This window comes from Nilaparvata lugens, chromosome X (genome assembly GCF_014356525.2).
Source record: "Nilaparvata lugens isolate BPH chromosome X, ASM1435652v1, whole genome shotgun sequence".
Lineage (NCBI taxonomy): Eukaryota > Metazoa > Arthropoda > Insecta > Hemiptera > Delphacidae > Nilaparvata > Nilaparvata lugens.
The window spans coordinates 26,941,453-26,962,313 of record NC_052518.1 but is presented as its reverse complement, the minus strand read 5'-3'; the positions used below and the strand labels follow the sequence as shown (position 1 = coordinate 26,962,313).

Below are 20,861 nucleotides of genomic sequence, written 5' to 3'. Positions count from 1 at the left end.
ATTATGTAAATTGAAAACATTATCAATCGTGGAATAGCCCTTTCTAAACCCCGCTTGGTGTTCACAGAGTGCATTGTTTATATGCACTTTTCAAGCCTAGCCAGCAAAACACCTGCAAACCACTTTGCTAGCGCATTCTCAAATGATATGCCTCTATAATTTTTTGCATTGGCCGTATCTCCTTTTTTGTGAATAGGGAATATGACCGCATCCCTAAAACTGGTTGGTACGTCTGCATTTTCTAATACATGATTGAAGAGTCCCAAAATCGTTTCAAAAAGCTCTTCTGACGCGTTTTTGAAAAACTCTATAGGTACCCCATCCGTGCCCGGTGCTTTTCCCTCCTTAGCCTTTTTCAATGCAGCTTTCAACTCTGACATCTCTATCACACTGTCTAGTATGTCATCTCTTTTGAAAGGAATTACATAGTCTGCTGATGCTGCTACTCTACTTGAGGTGAAAATCTCCTTAAAATGCTGAGTCCACTCATCTGACCGTATAGAATTGTTTATTATTTTCTTATTAAATTTGAAAACCTTTGCCGCTTCCCAAAAACCCTTGGAGTCTCGTACATTCGCTAATCTATCACTCATACTCTGATAATAACGTTTTTTCTTTTGGCAACATATTTTTATAATAGTTTTTAGCCTCGAGATAAGCCTCCTTTGCATAAGTGGTGTTACTATTCCTAAATAAATTCAAATTCTTAAAACTACGCACTCGCGCTCTCTCACATTCCCAATCATACCATGCTTGCTTAAATTTTGCACACACTCTTCCTCTCTCACACGAATAATTATCCATGCATTCCTTAACTACACTAATCACCTGAGTTGCTTGCTCTTCAGCGCTATGTAAATCTATGAATAAGTCTTGCAATTTACTTCTAATACGCCCTTGATATGCCTCTTTCGCATTTTCCACCCATCTATACCTAGGCAGCGGTAATAAGTATGATTCATCTTCCCGTAGCTTATTGGAGACCACTTCAACTTCTATAGGAAAATGATCTGAAAATATCATTGAATTGACTCTGAAATCATCTATTAAATCTACCAGTGCACTGGATATGCAACAAAAATCAATGACCGAGGCCCCCTGTCCACTAACAAATGTGAATTCACCATCCCTATCCCCCATTGTTCTACCATTCAATATTACCATGTCATGTCTTTCGCAAAGCTCTAGAATTGTCCTACCTCTACCATTCACTAAACTGTCTTTAGATTTTCTCGAGTTATTGACTCTTACTACAGTAGCCAACAATTCTTCAGGTAATATTTGACAATCTCCTATTCTACTATTGATATCACCTAGCAGTATGAAATGTTTATCCTTTCCATGACTCTCCAGTAAACTCCACAATTCTAATAAATCCCTATCCCATCTCTCTTGCACACTATTTAAATAAATAGGTATTATGTGGACTTTTGCATTACCAATTTTTAGCGCTATAACTTCAGTATCATCCAGTACAACAAAACTTGCTGTATTCTGTAACTTCTTTTTATTGTAACCGTACAGAATCCCCCCACTTGCTCGTCCTCTATTACAGGTTCTTATTGCGGGAATAAAACGTAAATCGTAATCTGAAAATATATGGCCAATACATGAACTATCGGACTCTTCAAGAAAAGTTTCGCATAAACAAAAAACATCATACGATTTAATGAAATTTATAAAATTAATATCATTTGTCTTACCCTTTAAACCCGCAACATTGTATCCCACTAATTTGATTATAGAACTTTCATTTTCTGTTTTACTAATACACTCATTATCTTCATACTCGTGACAGACAACACTTCCCTATTCCTGTACCCTATCAACGTCCAGTTCTCGACACCAGTTTGTCCTTTCTCCAGTATCTTGTTTAAATAGCCTTTGAAGTCCACTTTGAACATTTCTTTCAATTTGACTAATCCGTCACTGCTACCAGCTTTTAGTCCATCCTCATCATCAAAGGTAAACACTTGTCCTTCCACGAACAGACGATCAACATTCAGGTGAATCTTTTTTTCTCCTACAGTTCGCGTTATTTCTTTTTTGAGCGCAAGCAGTACCCCCCTTTTCCTACGTGTCACGTAACTAAAGTCCTTGTGCACCACAAAACTAGTTCCTTTAAGCTTGAATGTATTTTTTAGAATGCAATCAAAGTCTTTATCTGCAGGAATATGAGCTATAAGTGGTGCATTATCTTTTTGCGGCCCTAAAGTGTGTGCTCTATTTACATGTATGTCCCTCCCACACTTCAACACTTTGACACAAAAATCTTTTATAACATCACAGCAGGCATCGTTCTTTCCATATTTTATACCCTTAAAGATTAAATTGTTCCTTCTAGAACGATCTTCCAAATCAGTAACTTTTTTAATAAGCCTATTATTAACTGACTTTAGAATTGACAGCTCTTTTTTAATTTGTTTATTCTCTTCGGATAATTCGCTGAAACATTTCTTCAGTTCTGAAATGTCGATTTCGACGCCAGGGAGCCAAGCTTCTGATCTAGTAGTTTACTAAGAATATTTTCAATATTCTCTGAATTACCTGTCATGACTGATGAAAGTTCCAAGTCGCAATTGTTTGACACTGTAACTGAAGTTGGCTTTTTATTATGTTGGTTGCTGTCCGGCGAACTAAGAGATCTTTTCTCTCTTCTACCACTCGCACTTGAAAAATAATTATCTACAGTATTTTGCATTCGGTAAAAATTAACACAATATTCTTAATTGTACGAATAGAATTGCACAAAGTAAGGTTAGAAATTTCAACTTGATTTACGTTCCGAAAACAGTTAGCTTAAAGCGATAAGAGAGCTCAATAACAAGCGTCCGTTCTCTATCACGGCTGATAGCCGACTCCTCTTGAGGTTCACATGTTCATCCAATCTGTTCCAACCTGTCAATCTATCCAGTAAAATTTCTCATCGTTTGAGACATGGTACATCACGTATACAGTAGCCAAGAAACTCAATCAGGTTGTCTCCATCAACCTAGGTTTCAACCTACTTCTATCAAATCTATTGACATTTCTCCAATTCAACTGTGAAACAATTATTAATTGAATTTTGAAAGACATCACAAACACGTACATGTTAGTTGAAACATGCGCATTACCCTTCTTCTATGTATCAAAAAAACTTCTGTGTACCGTAGATTCATATACTTCAACTTCAATTTTCGTACATTCACTCTATGTAATTTTTATGAACTGTTATAATCCAGTGTAGTATGGAATCTATAGAAAAGTGGTCATATTTTAATGGAAAATTGTATTTATACACGAAACACCTACTTTCTTCGTCTATGTACTATGGATTGAACCACACTTACATTGCCATAAGTTAGTTCAATTATTTTGTTTATTCTAATCTGCACTAATTCAGTGTAGCAAGCAATCCCTGAAAAAGACTATTGACAGACTTATTGTGAACATTGTAAACATTGTAGTGAATATTGTGAACTATCCTGGATAAGTAGAAGTTTCAACCAACTTTGCACTTTGGATTACCCTCATGTCGGTGATCAACGCTTGACGATTGAAACATCAACTCCTTATAAGGGAAAAAGAGATGGCGAATTACTCCTTATCGGGGAGAGAGAGGAAACAAGATACTCTTTTTATCAGGGAAAAGGGAGAGGTTGAATTACTTCTTATCAGGAGGAGAGAGAGGACAAGTTACTCCTAATCAGGGAGAAGAGAGAGGGCGAGTTTTCAATGTAAGAGAAAAGAGAGAAGGCGAATTACTCAATATCAAGGCCGCTGCACACTCTCAATAATAATCGCGTTGCGATGTTTTTGTTTTTAGCGGTGTGATGAGGTAGGGTGGGGGAGAGCTCAATGCTCTGGAATCTGGCCTGTAAACCCCTCGTAATCCGGGCAAATGGGCGTCTGTGCCCAAGCTGTGCGTTAATGGAGGATTAATTCGAAGGCGGACAGAGCCTGCGCCCCAAAATCACCTCTTCCACCTCTCACCCTTAGTCACCCGGGTTCACCCACTCACCCCATCCATGGCTGAAATTCAATATTAGCTCGACCTCTGTCTGCCGAATGCAACCCCACCCACCCATCTACCCACCCATCTCTAGCCACAATTCGTTCGGTTAATCCAACCAATCCATTTTTCACTCTTCAATTACTCCGTTGTAAAACGCGACCAATAAGTCAATTTTCTGGGTAAATCTTCAACAAAGATAATATTGTTCTAATGTAGATTGAATTCCAGAATGTTCTTCTCTCAATCAGACGGATTAACGCTCTCGGGGCTTTAACCAGTAACCACAAGCGAAATATTGAAAATTTCATTTGACATTAATATTGGCGAAAGAAAACTTTGGTATTGTTCTCAAAATAATTTGATCTCAGCAATTCCTCTTTGCAATCAATCCTCTCAAGGCTAAAACCGCGAACGAATTATTAAAAATTCCTGTGTTCAATTATTTGCTGGATAAATTGCTAGATTGTGTTATGAATGAACCAAATCACTCCGGAACGCGACCAATAAGTCAATTTTCGAATGAAATCTTCACCATCGTTGATATTGTTATTCAATAAATGATTTTCTTTCCAATCAGACAAATTCCAGTAGCTGATGAAGATTTTTATTGTCTGTCTATTAGACTGTCTCTTACATCTGTCCATTCAAGTAATGTAAATTATTTTGATGAGCTTCTGTGAAAATGTTGCAGTATTACTGGATTTCAGAGTATAAATATGGGCCAGTTTTCAAGTGTATTTCTGTTTCCTCTGCAAACTATTTCGTTATATTACACCCGTCAATTAAACTTGTCTATCAATCAATGTTAAGTTAGAAAACGTTTGAAATTGGTCTTTCAACAGTACACAGTAAACGATAAAATTTATTGTATAAATATTGGAAAGCGAATGATATTTATTACATTTCATATAAACCATACTGAGTGTTTTATAAACTATTTTGGAAAGACTGATTTTACCCGAACTGGTTTTTAAAGAGTAAAGGAATATGAGATCATCTTCCTCATGAAATGAATCAATTGGTGATCTTTAGTCAAGTTAAAAACACGAACAGTAGAATACAATTTGATAGATTTAATAAATTTTTTTAGTCATATCCGAAAACTCACTAATCTAGACAGTGTTCGGTCCTGTAAAGTACGGACTATCGAAATCCACCCGATATTCATCACCCAAGTGATCAATACAGGTATGCTTGTAGTTGCGAATCTATAACAAATAATAACAATGTAGCCTAATAATCGCTCCGAATATGCAATACTTATTTGAAAGTTCAATACATGCAATACTTATTTGAAAGTTCAATACATGCAATGCATATTGAGGTTAATTTATTACCTCGAGGATTTTTGTTGAATAGTATTTCAAGAGATATTTCCATTATTCTACAAAATGTTATCCCTTAAACACCGACAGAGCGTGAATGCATCAACTAATCCTCTTAAATAATGCAAGAGTCAGATGCATTAGTGCAGCCTAATCGGATGCAAATTTCATGATTTTTCCAACCATTCCACTAGCCATATTTTCGTTGGGGTTTTCATCAGAGTAACACCCTCAGGAGCTAATGCTCTTAAATAATTGATGCATGAGTGCATATGTGTAAATCCGAGTAAATACACTCAATGCAGCAATGCAATGTGGGATGAAATGCATCTGTTAGAGTAGCAACAGTTGTGAGTTTAGAATTACCGATATTCAGCATTAGATTTCAATATTTACTCTCGTATTATAAGAGTTGGATTTATGTAGTTTAAAATTCACCTACTAAACGTCAGATCGCACTGAACAACTCTTACATTAATTGCTGATAAAGCCAGTTTTAATCCTAATAATGTTATAAATCCTTTTCAGTTTTTATGAAGAGAATTTTCCGTCCAAAAATATAGAACTTGAAGAGATTTTAGAGAAAATATTCAATTTGATATCCATTTGTGTTGAGCAGAGTTCAGTTTTTGAAGGAGACCTATGGTTAGAAGCAGTGAAGTGGGTGACTTTTAAACCGACCGTCGCTCTAAAATTTGTCCATTCATCACTCCCCAATAAGTTTGCGTAGAGAAAGAAGTAGTGAGTCCCCCCCCCTCCCTCTTCCAACCGTGTGCAGCATGTTGGTGACGGCTGAGGGGCATTGTGGACAGGGGGTGGGGGTAGGGGTGGACGATTTATGTTTGTAGCCGTGTGCCGTGTATCAACTGCCAGTCATTGTCTATTAAACCATTAATTTGTGGCTGTTGACTAACTGCAATGCAACCCCTTTTACTCCAGCCTGGCACAAAGCAGTTTCAGACAAGACATGTGGAAAATGTTTGGTGGTAGGCTTATGTGACGGAATTCTTGGGCAAGTGAGGTGCATATTGTTGACAATCATGGTAATCTATCAAGCTGAGAATTTAGTATTGTTCTATTATCATTGGATGGCTGCTGCAGTACGATTACAATAGGTTGACTTCTGAACGTTCGGGAAAAATAAACTTCATAGGAAATCTCTAATTTTAAGATTTTAAAGGAGTAAGAATGTCGGAGATGTAATTTCACATCTACTCAATCTTTTGATCAGTAGCTCAAATCATTCCTATTTGGAAATGGCTACAAGTGGTGTTGTGGTGAATTAATAGAAAATATAAAAAAGAGAACTTTATTATTTATTCTATCACTTACTTTATTGCTAATTTCATCTCATTCTAGTTATAATTGGTGTAATAGCCCTAAGGAAAAGTGAATGTTCAAGAACATGTTTGATGAATTTAAGAGTCGCAAAATTTTGAGTTCGCCAAGGGTATGTGTGTGTGTGCACACATAGTTCGGTGAAATACAGGCGTTCTAGTTGCATATTTGATAAAAACAAGATACCATCAGACAGAGGAAAAGCTATAATTAGTATAGTATGGTATCTAAACTCTATGACCACTCTATGACTATTATTATAGTATCTAAACTCTATGACCACTCAGCACTTATTCTCTCTCTCTCTCTCTCTCTCTCTACTCACTCTCTTTTTCTCTTCTCATTCTCTCTCTCTCTCTCTTTCTTTCTTTCTTAACCTAGTAACTCAATAATTGTCTTCAGTTTCCATGTATATTAAGTTTCCAAGAACGTGAGATTCGTAACGATGACCAACTAATTTCAATGAATCAGATCACCATGTTATAAAACCTGAGACATTGATTTGATTTACTCAATCTTATACAATTATTACACTTTATTGGAAAGGCTCATACCAAGAACTGTTTTTCTTTGAATTGATACAGACAATTAAAATTTTGTCATATTTATTAATGAACTATTCATACACTTCGAGAACAAACAAATTGGAGAGTACAATCTGTGCGTCAAATCTACAGAGTCCAGAGAAACCAGTTTGAACTAGTTAAAACAGAGTCCGAAAAACAATTACTGTAAAACTAATTTTCTATTTAAATGTTGCTAGTATGGAAATCTTGAATAAACGACACCAAAAATAAACAATTCAAAAAAGTTCAAATACTTTAATTCATTAACAATTTTCAACCAAAAAGACCACACATTCCAAGCTAATTGATCAAGAAAATTTATATAACTTACTAAAAATACGAGTGCGACTGCCCTCGTGAAAAGGTAGGAATAAAATGTTTTATGTTTGTTCGACTTCTTCCAGATTCTCTGTCGATATTGTTCTACTGTCAAACTGTCATCACTCTTAGTTTGTCATTACTCTTAGTTCGTTTTAGTGGACTCAAATCAATTCAAGTGGATAGCATAACCTATCATTTTTATTCATTCATAACTCTACCTTCATTGTACTATCATTCATCACATCATCATTACCTAGGCTTAAAATACTTCTAGGCTTTATAATACTAGGCTTAAATATAGAAAGTCGCCTTTGTAAAATAATAAATAAATAAAAAAATAAATGTCATTACTCTTAGTTTATCATTACTCTCAGTTTGTCATTACTCTTTAGTTTGATAGTGCTTGAGAGATTATCCACTGAATAGAGTTCTGCACATTCTCATGAAAATCGCATCACCTAGGCGTATATATAATTCTCAACTATTCCTGAGAAATGTTGAGAACTGGCTAGCTAATTTAATATTAGAATATTACTCACTAGATACATCTTTCTTCCTAACACTGTTCAAAATATAAGATTGATAACGTAAACTAAAGGCTTATACTTCTGTACAAAATTTATGGCAGGTGGAAATTTGTGGAAATCCATTCTAGAAATACTATTTTTCTTCCAGGGCCGATTCAGTAACCTGGAATCCCCACAAGCTGATGGGTACGCTACTCCAATGCTCCACCATTCACTTCAAGGAGGATGTAAGTGATAATTCCACTAGAATCTAACCTTATTCTTTTCTACTATTCGATAAAATAGACTGAAGATCAGCTATTGGAAATATGCATATTATCTTTTATTAAGACAATATTCCCAACAACAGTCATATTCAATTATTGTATAAATTCAATACACATGTTCAATGTGTCTGATTATTCTGAAAATAAATCTGACTATTCTTGATTCATCCATATTTGAATCTACCCTTCTACATAGAAATAAAACCCTAGCTACAAAATCTCTATCATCTTCAAATTCCATTCTACAATTATTATTGAATTCCCTTTCTAATTTCTCCAATTTGAGATTTCAAGTTTTTCCTTTGCTGGCATAATTCATAGTTTTTCTGATTAAACAAATTGTTTCCAATAACTTCAAAATACTTCTTCCAAATGAAACGGCAAATATAACTTAATAAATTATATTTTTCATCCCAACCATTAGCTGAGGCGAACTTTTTGCAATAGTCAAAAGAAATCTTCTATATTATCCTCATATTATGAATCTTAAAAAAGATTTTGATAATAAAAACGGTCCGATTTTTTTCTGATTCCAATTCAATCCCTTCACAATAATCGTAGATTTCCAATTCAATCCTTTTTCAATAATCATGTATTTTCCATCAAAGATCTCAAAATCACTCTTCAATAAGCATTGAATAACATTAGCAATAAACATTTAAAATTATGAATCTCAATTATTAAAATCCTTTCAATAATCATGAATCTGAATCCGTTAAAACCCAACAATAGCAATCCATTTTGTAATACGCACTTAGTAATACAATTAGTGTTTCAAAATACTCCAGTTCATTAAATCCCCGCAATTTCTCCTAATGAATCTTTCTACAGCTCTGTAATGTTTCATATCAACTATTTAAAACATAATAGACTACTGAAATACAAACTTCATTCAAGAATAATGAGTGCCACCACAAAGTTTCTATAGGGATACCAGGAAAGTCCTAGCATAAAGCTGGGTTTATGCAACCCAAAATGGATAGCCCACCAAAAATGTAATATAAACAAGCGAAATAATGGATTTGGAAATTTTTTTATTTGTAGGTGTATTATGTTAGATGTAGTAAAATGAACAGCAACGTTAAAAGAGAAAAATAGGCCTACACAATTTATTTTGAGTTACGATTGCTGATAAATAAAAAAATATTGGTAAGTTTCGGATTTACAAACACAAATGTTACAAACTTCAATTCAATCATGAATTTACAAAATAAATATATAATATTTCTAATTATTTGGCTAGAATTTGTAGTCGCCCAAAATATTGTAACTGAAATTGGGGTTAACTAAATAAAATCTCATTTTCTGAAAGCCTACCTTATAAAGATCTTTGGTAACTTGGTAAGTTTTCAAAGTTTTGAATCGACGTTAGGGAGAAAAAAACGTTACAAGATAATATTTTAAAACACATAAACACTATATTTCTTTAAAAAATTCCAATCTTAAAAATACAATTAATTTGGTTAAACTGCTTGAACTGGGACAGCCATAATTATGTCTCAAGACAAGACTCTTTTAGGTGAGTAATAGGCCTACCTCAAACAATCATCTGTTAACGACTAATGGAATATGAGTCTCGAAATAAAAATCCAAAAAGTATTTGGGAGATTCCGTTTAAGACCTTAATCTGCAACATGCCAATTCACTATTGTTTGTATGAAGCATGAAGTAAAATTATAACATTTCCCTTTTTACTCAGTTAATGAACGTAATAAATCACACGTTCATAACTTACACATTGGGAATTCAATTGCTTAACTAACAATAATTATGTGGAACAAATAATTTATTCCACGACTCAACTTCCAACCCACAAACATAATACACTATTCGTAAAATAATGCAGATAGATCAATGTCATGCGTGACAAATGAACTTCATTGAATACGACGTATAAATCAAATCCTCAGCCAAAAATAGTATTCCAGAATCTGCATATATATGCTTTTATCACCTTATATTTAATATCGGATAAACTTCTCTGAAGTTGCTTTTATTGGATAAGCATTCTCAGCAAGGAAAAATGGCTTTTCAAAACATGTTAAATACTTCAATCACCTTCAGTTTAATTTTATAACTCATATTTTATCTTCTCTCATTAATACTTGAGAAATTCCATGTCTGAACATTCTGAATATGAAAGAACATATTTATTTACCAACACACTTTAAAATTTCAAACGCTTTAAATAACTACAATATTGTAGAGTTAAAACATGAATTCTCATCAATAAATAATCAAGAGATTGCATGTTAAAAGAACCGAGGCCTGAAAGATGTATTACCTTCGTACTTCGGAATTTGAAGAATCCCGAATGACTACACCTACAACATTCCGGATGCAAAAAATGCATTGGACAGCTTGAGAATGAAGGCACTTGCAAATAGTTGGTTGTGCACTGTAGAATCACCCCTATTGAAGGGTGCCTGCATGCCACAGATGCCTGCAATGTAATATTTGTGCTCAGGGCTCTACCCCTCAAAGGTTGCGCTGTCAGCAAAATCGATTGCGCAACATTTTTCCAACAGCATTTTAATTAAATCGAGAATTTCACAGGAATCTTCTCCTCCTCTGGCATCTGACTCTCGCAACTGAATCGGAATTTGAAAATTGCTCCTCTGAAAATGAGAACTGCCTGACGTAACATAGATGCTTTGCTTTTACAGTTTAGTAGCCTATATTTAATCAATGAGTGACATATCATTATTGGAAATGTCTCTTCTGAAAATGAAAACAGCTTTACATTACATAGATGCTTTGTGTTTACAGTATATTGATCAATAAGTGATATTATCCTCCTGATCGAAAATTCCTCAATGATTACAGAAGTACTATGATAGAAGTATAGCATCGGAAATCGACAATACTGCCACTCCTGGAAAAGGAGAAATAAAATTTCTCATTTTCTTATTTTCAGTTCTCTTTTTCTTATTATCCTACTACTGGAAAAATCAAATGAAATTGGAACATATACTTATGGAACTTATTCTCAGTAATTCTTTTGGAGTTCATTATGAATTTTATTGACTACTAGTCAATATGCTGCTATATGTCTCGCAGAAGCTCCAAATACGGATATATGTGCAGTAGATGACATGAATTATGACAACCAACAAATGGGGTTTATTCTGCGGACCTGTTCGCCCTTTAGTGATGTAGAGCCTTTGATTCTGATTTATAAGTCACTAGTGAGAAGCTTGCTAGAATATGCCTCAGAGATATGAAATCCATATTCATATGGATAGAATAGAATAGCTGTTCTAGAACGGCTTCAAAATAAGTTTTTAAGAATCATGTTCTATAAGAAATTTAATCGTTTTTGTCCGTTTGATTTCCCAACAGAGTCACTGAGAACTTTATTCCATATTACATCATTAAAAGTTAGGCGTGATGTTAGAGCACTTATTTTTCTTTTTGATCTCTTAAATAATGAAATTGATTCATCATACTTGCTATCTGAAATGAATATTTATATCTCACCTGTGGCTCGTCGATCTGAATTTTCTTTTCTGGTTCCTCGTTCCAGAACACTTAGAAATTACAATTCTCCTCTCAACAGAATTCAGAGAAGCTACAATAGTTTGTCCGGGCACCTAGATCTCTTCTGGTTCTCTCGCGCTAGATTCCGAAAAGCTCTATACAATGGTCTGGTCTGAGCATTGATATTGTGATCTGGTCTACACCGATCATTTTTTCATGTATGTGTGGGTGTGCATATGTTTTGGGACTTGGAACTCATTAATAAGTTATATTTTTGGTTATTTCATTCATTTAATACTTGTGTTATTAGAATTTTATATTTTCCATTTTTGGACCTTCTATGAGTAGTATTTCGATGCTTTGTATTCATCTCATCTTTTCATATTATTATTATTTTTTTTTTAATTATTGTATTTTTCCATATTATCATTTTGTACCTTATTACCATATGTAATAGGATAAATATTACCATTTGTACCTTATTTCTTTTTATGATTTTTTATAAGTTTTCTATATATTATATTTTAAGATTTTGCATTTTCTTGTAAAGGAGACATGTTTGGGGAAACCCGTTGTCTCCATTGTAAATGAATAAATAAATAAATAAATATTCCAAATAAATAAATTATGGTAAATATTGATTGTAGCGTCTAGGTGCATTCCCAACCAGGATGATGTAGAGAATGAAAATTAAGTTTATACTACACGTCTGTGTTCAGGAGGATAAATTAGTTCTCTAATCCAATTCATAACATATATCTATTAAAATAGAAATTCAAACTTTTTCAATCCCATTCAATCTTTATGTGTATTTGAAATATTTCAGGGACTTCTGCTGAGTTGTAATCAGATGAGTGCTGATTACCTCTTCATGCAAGACAAGTTATACGATGTGCAGTATGACACTGGTGACAAGGTCATCCAATGTGGACGCCATAATGACATTTTCAAGTTGTGGTTGCAGTGGCGTGCCAAGGTTTGTTACTGTTCAATTAATGTAATGAATTTGATTAATTGATGATATAATTATTCGAGTGCACATCGTTTAGCTGAAAATTGAACTAAATTTCATGCGAGTGGAAATATAAACCCTTATGTGGAGCATGTTATCTATACAAAAATTCAGAAATAAACTGTTTCAGGCTGACACTGTTGCATTCTTCCGATCAACTGATGATTTGTACTTGTACCATTCATTAAATAAATAAATGTTCCAAGATCAACAAACACTATCTGTGTCGTATTTATAGGAATTTTGTTGCATATTTCCTATAATACAGAATACATTGGACTAGATGACTAAGTTGACTTTAATGAAATTATGAACTAAAATATTGATAAGAACTGATTAACAAAATAATACGAGCTGCTAAACACATGTTCCACATGTGTGGAAAATAGCAGATGATTCGCCACTTATTTTACACAGAAATATTTCAAACCAAAAGAAGCACATGGTAAATTCTGTCCTTTAGTATCATTCTATACCTTTTAATACTGTCTTAGTAGGTGGCTTTTCCTTCTCTTAAAGTAGCTGTTCTTGCTCATTTTACAATAATTCAACACGAAAACAATTTAATGTCTCCTAGTGACTGATGTTCTATTGAATTCAAAGACTCTTTTAACTTGTTAGTTCTAGTCCAAATGTACAAAAATTAAACAACAAATATTGTAATAATGACTTTGAAAAACCGATGCTTGATATTTGATTTCTCCTATGTATTTCAATGTGATCGACAGGGAACTGATGGATTTGAACAGCACATGGACAGATTGATGGAGCTGAGTGAGTACATGGTGAAGAGAATCAAAGAGATGTCCGACAAGTTCCATCTGATTTTCGAACCAGAAATGGTGAATGTGTCCTTCTGGTACGTTCCTCAGCGGCTGCGAAGCATGCCTCACTCGTCGCAGAAAGAGAAGGAACTTGGAAAGGTTTGTTTAAAATTTATATGCTTTAAATTCTCAATGTGAACAGAGAAACAAACATTTAATAATAAAAATGAAATTTGTAAATTCTGCGTATTTTGATACTACTTTATCATTCTATATTTAATCATGTGATCTTTGAACACTAACATGATCTTGCTTGGTGCTACCCACTGTAAAAAGTTCAGATTTGTTCATCTTTATTATGATGCAACATCATCATTCAAATGAGTTTCTAAATGGCATAAAATTTCAATTCATGATCAACAGATCTTTCTAATTCGTGATTTTTCTCTGATTTTGTACAAACTTATATGCATATAAACGTTCAAACAAACAGAAAATCTTAGAATGTGCTAAACGTGCTGAGATTTGTCTCTACAGTACTGTTAACTGTTAGCGCCTTCAGAGCAAGCATAGGCAACACAACACTTTTTTATAACTTATTTTACACTACTGTCCTAATTTAAGTCAATACGTATACTATTCTAATATATATATACAAACAAATAAATGTTTGCAAAGAGTAGAGGGAAAAATGTTGCAGTCTTTTGGAGAAGCACAAGCAAACATTATTAGAGGCCTCAAAAAAGATCTTACACGAGATGAGGCAACTTACTCAACATCCACAATCATTTTGGACAAGAAATTATTATAAAAGGGGGATATCCTGTTTTTTATTATACAAATATGAGTAAGATATCAATAATTTCGGTACAACTTGATGATGGACAACTCAAAATGTGAAAATTTTAATGTATTTATTGCATTGCCTTGCAGATCTGCCCAATACTGAAGGGAAGAATGATGGAATCAGGCACGTTGATGGTTGGATATCAACCCGATCAAGACAGACCCAATTTCTTCAGGAATATCATTTCCAGTGCCGCAGTGAGAGAAAGCGATATCGACTTTCTCTTAGCTGAGATGGATCGTCTGGGACACGATCTCTAGATTCACTAACAGAGAAAACAATTCTATCATTTCATTGAGAATCTAGGATTAGCGACCTCTGAATAAAGGCGGTTGATAATAAAATTTATCAGTCCATTATAAGTATAAACATTTGTAAAAAGAATATAAAGCTAAAATTCTTACGCACCTTTCTCGTTTTGAGAGACTCAACATCCAGCATTAAATATCCAATAGAATCTATCACTCACTTGACTTCAGTATTCTCTTATCAACTTGCCTTATTCTCTATTATTTAATTTCACGGTGCTTTAGAATATCAAGATGTGGAAGACGATGTCTCATAACAAATTTCTGATGGAATATGAATTGATTAAGCTGACAAACTGTCGGTTCCCTATGAAATGAAAATATGTAGATTGTAGATGACATGATTTTAGAAGTGGAAAATGGAGAAAATGTTTCAAAATAATATATAATGCTTGGAAAGATATCAATGTGAAGCTTCGTTTAGAAATAGATATTCAATCCATGAATAACCATGAATAATTAATAGATGTAATGGTTAATAATATTAAAGTTGATATATTGATGTATTGTTGTTAAAAAATAAACTCGTTATAATTATTATTGAAATATTGATGTTCATTCAGGGAAATCTGATGGAGTTTAAACTTGGTTTATTTCTTATCAGTAGAACTGATTTAACGCTTGATTTGGGTAAATTCACTTTCTAATATTATAATTTAATACTTTATATACTATCAATTTTCAATAAAAGATCAGTTGTATTATTTGAAAACAGAAGAAACGACTCAAGCAAGAAAAATATCATTAAAACCTTATTACCTTATTCTAACTAATTTTCAATTATAATAATGGACTATAAATTACTTTCAATTCTAATAATATAGATTACTTGAGATTTTATTCATACATAACCACAGACCGATTCCTGTTCCATTTTACGTGAAACTAGTCTTCTGAATTGGTGCAATGAATTTAGATAGATAATTGGAAATACAGTATCAATAAGTAGTCGTTCATATTGTTCTTGGTGTGAATTCACATAATTATCTCTGATCAAATGTACTTTAAAGCATTTATCACATAAGCATATTTATTGAATGTATTCGATGGTAATAAATTATTATAGAAACTACTGGTGTATCAAAATAACAAGTGAATATTTGGTGTGTTCTAAAAGTATTTTATTCAATCGACTTGAATTGCTTCCAAATATTAAGAGCTGTTTTCATTCCATAGTAAAATAAGTGATATTCGGTGTAATTTTGGCTGTTTAAGGGTTACATTGAGTTACCAATATTGAGTATTTCTCATAGTTATAATATTAGCTTAACAATATTGTAATATAGGATTCAATAGCACTCTTCATGTAAGTTAAGTATTATAATTTTAATTTATTACTTTTTGATTCCAAACGTAACAGTTGAATCAAATGTGTAGAATTGCAATAATTGTATAAATTGATAAATGTATAATATTATATTATAATTATTATCACTATCATGATCATCTTCATTGTGGTGATTAAATTAAGAGTACATTAGTATAGTATTGATATTGTTTAGCAACTTAGACACGACTGTTGAAGAAACGCTTCTTTGTCTAGGATTCTATATAGGTTTATGAAATGAGATTTTTTTAAATCCTTGATTTTGTCCAAGCTATAGCTTTGAACACGTGGAATACGAGTAGATCTATTGATAAATTATCAAATTCATAGATTATCACCAACACAAATTGAATATTTTTGTAAAACTCTAATATCTAAAGAATATTTATTGAAATTTTCGAGAAAATACATTTTTTATCGTGTTAGTGCAATATTTCAGTTGAAAGATTGAAAAATTAGCCGACAACAAGAACGCGTTTAGCAAAAATAAAATTATTTTAACAGAAAAATTAACTCTGGATAAAATTCCTTTTTATAATGGACAGGATCTTTGCAATTGGAATATATTATTATAAATAACAAATATCATGTGTTACATGTTGAAAGTTTACAAAGTCTATCAGTTTATAAAGCGAGTATTGTTGAAATTTGTTTAGTATGATTTATTTTCATAAAATATCTATTTTAGTATTATAAAGCCGTTGAATTTCGCTCTGTGATGAGAATAATATACTAACATGTTCATGTATCCTCTAGTCCATTCAAATTGAAGAGATTGTTTTCCTCAATCAAATGTTACAAGGAAATAAAAAACTACATAATTCAGTATGATATTATAACACACTCGGTAAGGTACCTTACCGTAACTGAGTTGTGAAAAAATGCAAAATTTAAAAATTGAATAATAAAAACCCCCAGCTTACTTTAAAAATTCAACCACTATTCCACATAGAATACTCTAATATAAGATAAATAGTGCAGTGTACTTTTGATCATTTCCAAATTGAACATTGGTTTGACTTTAAAAAACCGAGATGCATTGTCTGTCATATAAACCTGTGTTCAATTATGAGAATTATGAGAACTATGATTATCAATGGCTCTCACTAAAATTACCACCCATTTAAAGTTAACAAGAAACTCGTACGGTAATCGAATAGTTTATTCTCGAATTCTCTCCATAACATTTTGTGGTAGAGAAAATATGTGAAAATCCCACATCAAGTCTATGGATCTCTATGTTCTTAATCCCAACTGAATATTGTTAAATTATATTGAAACAGGGTTAGATATAAAAAATACATATTTTTGAACTGTTTGTTTGATCAAACATAGATCTCAAATATAAAATGTTGATTCTTCTACAACAACATTCTTATCAAAATCTATCTCCATGTAAAATGTATGAGTTCGAAATATTCAATTTCGATCAAGTGCTTACTTAATTGTAGAAACTATATTCTCCGTCTTTAAACACAGAGTACCGCAATTTCATATAGAACTGTTGGTATATGGATTAATGAATAAGAACCAGAACTGCGCATTATATGGTGTGATAAGATGTTTTTAGACTAAAGAGTTAAATTCTTGATGATGTGAAATTAGTGGAATTGATAATGGCAATGTTTGATTATCATGATGTTGGAATAATTCTTCAAATTTTATTGTGACATTTACTTATTATGATAAGTTAGTTGAATAGACTGTATAAGAACTATGTTGAGTGTTGAGTTCAGAGGCATAGTAGGCCTACATGAGAAAATATACCGACGTTGTCAACTAGGATTGAAATTATTTAAATCAATAAGAAATTTATCACCGGATTATGAATATTATTATCAACTTGGAGTGGTATCCAGAAAACTATATACTCAAAAATATCCATTTGAAACCATCAATAATCAACTATCCTTGATGTGAGACACTTTGTAAATTATTTTCAAATACTATTTTTTCTTTACCCGATTGAAGTATCATTTTTTGAAAGTTTTGATTGACTTTTTCAAATCTATATTCAACAATAATTAATTATTATCAATACTTCAATTTCTAATAATCCTTCATTATCTAATAATCCTAATTATCCTTTGTTAGGGAAACTTCCTGAATCTCATTACAAATCAATAAAATATTCTATAAATTCCTGAAAATTATGGAATTTATGAAACACTAGTCTAAATTTATGGTTATACGGTACCACAAGTATGATACCCAAGAACAGGTTCCCATTGTGAGCTAGTTTCAATATATAAATAGTTTTCTAGGTTTGCAATTCTCTATTCATTGTTGTATGGACTTCCTGGTAATTTGACAGGATTGTTTGGAATTTTTAATACAGCGGGTAGTTCATTAAACAATTATTATTCCTGTCTATCACAATGTGTTCATTTCACATTATCAGTTTATTAGAATTCAAAATATGAAATACGGTATTATTATTATTGAAATAACTTGATAAATTTCACATATTTCCGATTTGTTTTAACGTAGGCTGTAAATAATTTATTTGCATTCTACAGAATATGATCGTTTTTGCATCACATTGAAAGGTGAGGATTAGACAACTGCCGCGGTATAGATACAACTTTTGAAATCGAATATCAATCGATGGAGATAACATTGTTATCTTGACTGTTCATGAATATTTGTAAATAAAGCTATTTTGTAAAAATATACATAAAGATATTCATTTATATGAAAAGAATAGATCTCACAGCCTATATTTTTAATCAGATAATATGTACAAGCAAACTCTTGTCTCTCTAAACTTGGATTCAAAATGTTAAATGAGAATTTTAAAGAGAGATTGAAACAATTTGAGTTTGAGGTTAAGATTCTACCACGTTGAAATAAATAATATGGGGATGCAGCAAAAACTATATTGAGCAGGAAAGATTTCTATTTAAAATCAGTTTATGACGAGAGTTGTCTTTGAGAATAATTTGAAAACTTCATACAAATCAAAGAATGATTTTATAACCTATCTAACAATATTCATTATAATTTGCAATTAGCCAGATTCTGAATTATCCAAAAATTGCTGAAATTGAAAAAACAATGTTAGAATAAATAAAAATCATTTTGACTCATTCCATCAATAGCTGGTGATGGAATTGTTAGTAGTATACTTCTAAAACTACAGGTTCCCTTATTATGATTAAAACAAATTTAATACATCTATGAAAGAAGGTAATATTATCTACTGCATTCCAACAATCTGTTATGATCTCAAGCATCGTTTTCATTGGAAACATTGTAGTTCTGCTTAACATTTGATTAAAGCGTTTCAAATATACTTCATTATTCAAGAGATTTTCATTTTGACTTTGATTTTGTTTTTTTAAATTAACTCTTAAGATACGGTGAGCTACTGTTTAGTGGATTATTCAAAGAATTTCTATTCAGTATAGTAGTATGTAATCCATAAATTTCGAGAATTGTGGAATTTGGTTAGAGGCAACTTCGGTGTTCGGTGCTGTACTCTATATCTTTGAATTGGAAATCATCTCTTCATCAAATCATTCACAATTAATCAATAATCAAAAGCTATCATTATTGGTGTGAATAAACTTGTATCGATATGATTTTTTGGTAGAATAATGTTTCATTTCATGGTAATTTATTGTCAGTTCTTAAATGGCTTTTTGCCATTCTATTCCAGTAGTAGGGCTACTGTTGTGGAACAAGCAATAAATACTTTCTGTACAGAAAATAAAGCATTTGCTGACTTAATTGGCAAGAAAAACTATTTAATGGAGTATATTAGATGTGATAATAAATGTGAAGTATTGATTGTGTGTATAATTGAATCGAACATTGTCTATATACGGTAAAAATGAGAACGACAGCAAATATCATGATGTCTTCCATTAGCAAGTAAAATATAAAACATAATTGTTGCTATGTTCGACTCTAAATGGACATTAATGTTGTTATTTAATGTAATTGGATTATACTATAGTATTCTTCTCAACTATATTGGGGAAAGTAGCATTATTTATTCCTACTATCAGTATTGCGTACTGAATTCTATGTTTGAAATAAGTTGATCACTTGTCAATTACTCTTGATAATCTATCACCCATACTGTATCTCGAATATTCTCCAAAACTTACTTCCCAGATTATTCCTCAACTGACTTTTTTAATATTAGTCAGTAATAATATTTTTAATATTAACTTGATATGCAAAGCGTTGAAAACAGCGTTCCCTGATTGACATTAATCACTGCAAGCAGTTACTCCAAATACTACTCCATCGAGAACGCCACGTGTTGTAGTTTTCTATGCAACTATTATTGTTGATTTTGTTCATTCGTATCTTTTCAATTTGGATAAATCCAGGAACTTCTTTGCATCGTATGTGTAACTTTTTTATTAGTTTTGCTACTTTCCCAAAGTGGTAATGGAAAATATTTTATGTAATAACTGTTATCATCGAGTATCATGGTAATAAAATAGAAATCTAGATGTAATAAGTTGTAACTGTAATAATAAATGGAATAGTTATTGAACAAAACGCCGATAGTTGTTATTGTTGTTCTACCTTGACCATTTTTGGATTTCACTTTCTGTGTAGTAAAAGTACAAATGAACACAAAGACGGAATAGCGCAACAAAACAAAACCTTGATTTCATGACATTTCTTAGAGGCTACAATCATTATACTCAACAATGTTGACATCATCCGCAATAAAAATAATAAATTAAAGAATCAAAAAGCTCAAACAATTTTTTTTGTTGGAATCAGTTCTTATTTTCAAGCTCTTTTTGTGCCATATCCC

At 32.3% G+C, this 20,861-nt stretch overlaps 1 protein-coding gene across 2 annotated transcripts in view; it reads left to right on the top strand.

Annotated features, from left to right (window-relative positions):
* The window catches only part of LOC111053128 (glutamate decarboxylase), a 166,821-nt gene extending 146,225 nt beyond the window's left edge, over positions 1–20,596 (top strand). The window contains exons 9-12 of one of the 2 annotated variants that reach the window (XM_039443101.1): positions 8,223–8,301; positions 12,647–12,796; positions 13,561–13,755; positions 14,530–20,596. In XM_039443101.1, the coding sequence (XP_039299035.1) occupies positions 8,223–8,301; positions 12,647–12,796; positions 13,561–13,755; positions 14,530–14,703 (598 nt within the window). In that variant the 3' untranslated portion in view covers positions 14,704–20,596. The remainder of the gene's footprint in view (positions 1–8,222; positions 8,302–12,646; positions 12,797–13,560; positions 13,756–14,529) is intronic. The other variant, XM_039443102.1, reaches the window with a different exon arrangement.
* Positions 20,597–20,861: the final 265 nt, after the last annotated feature.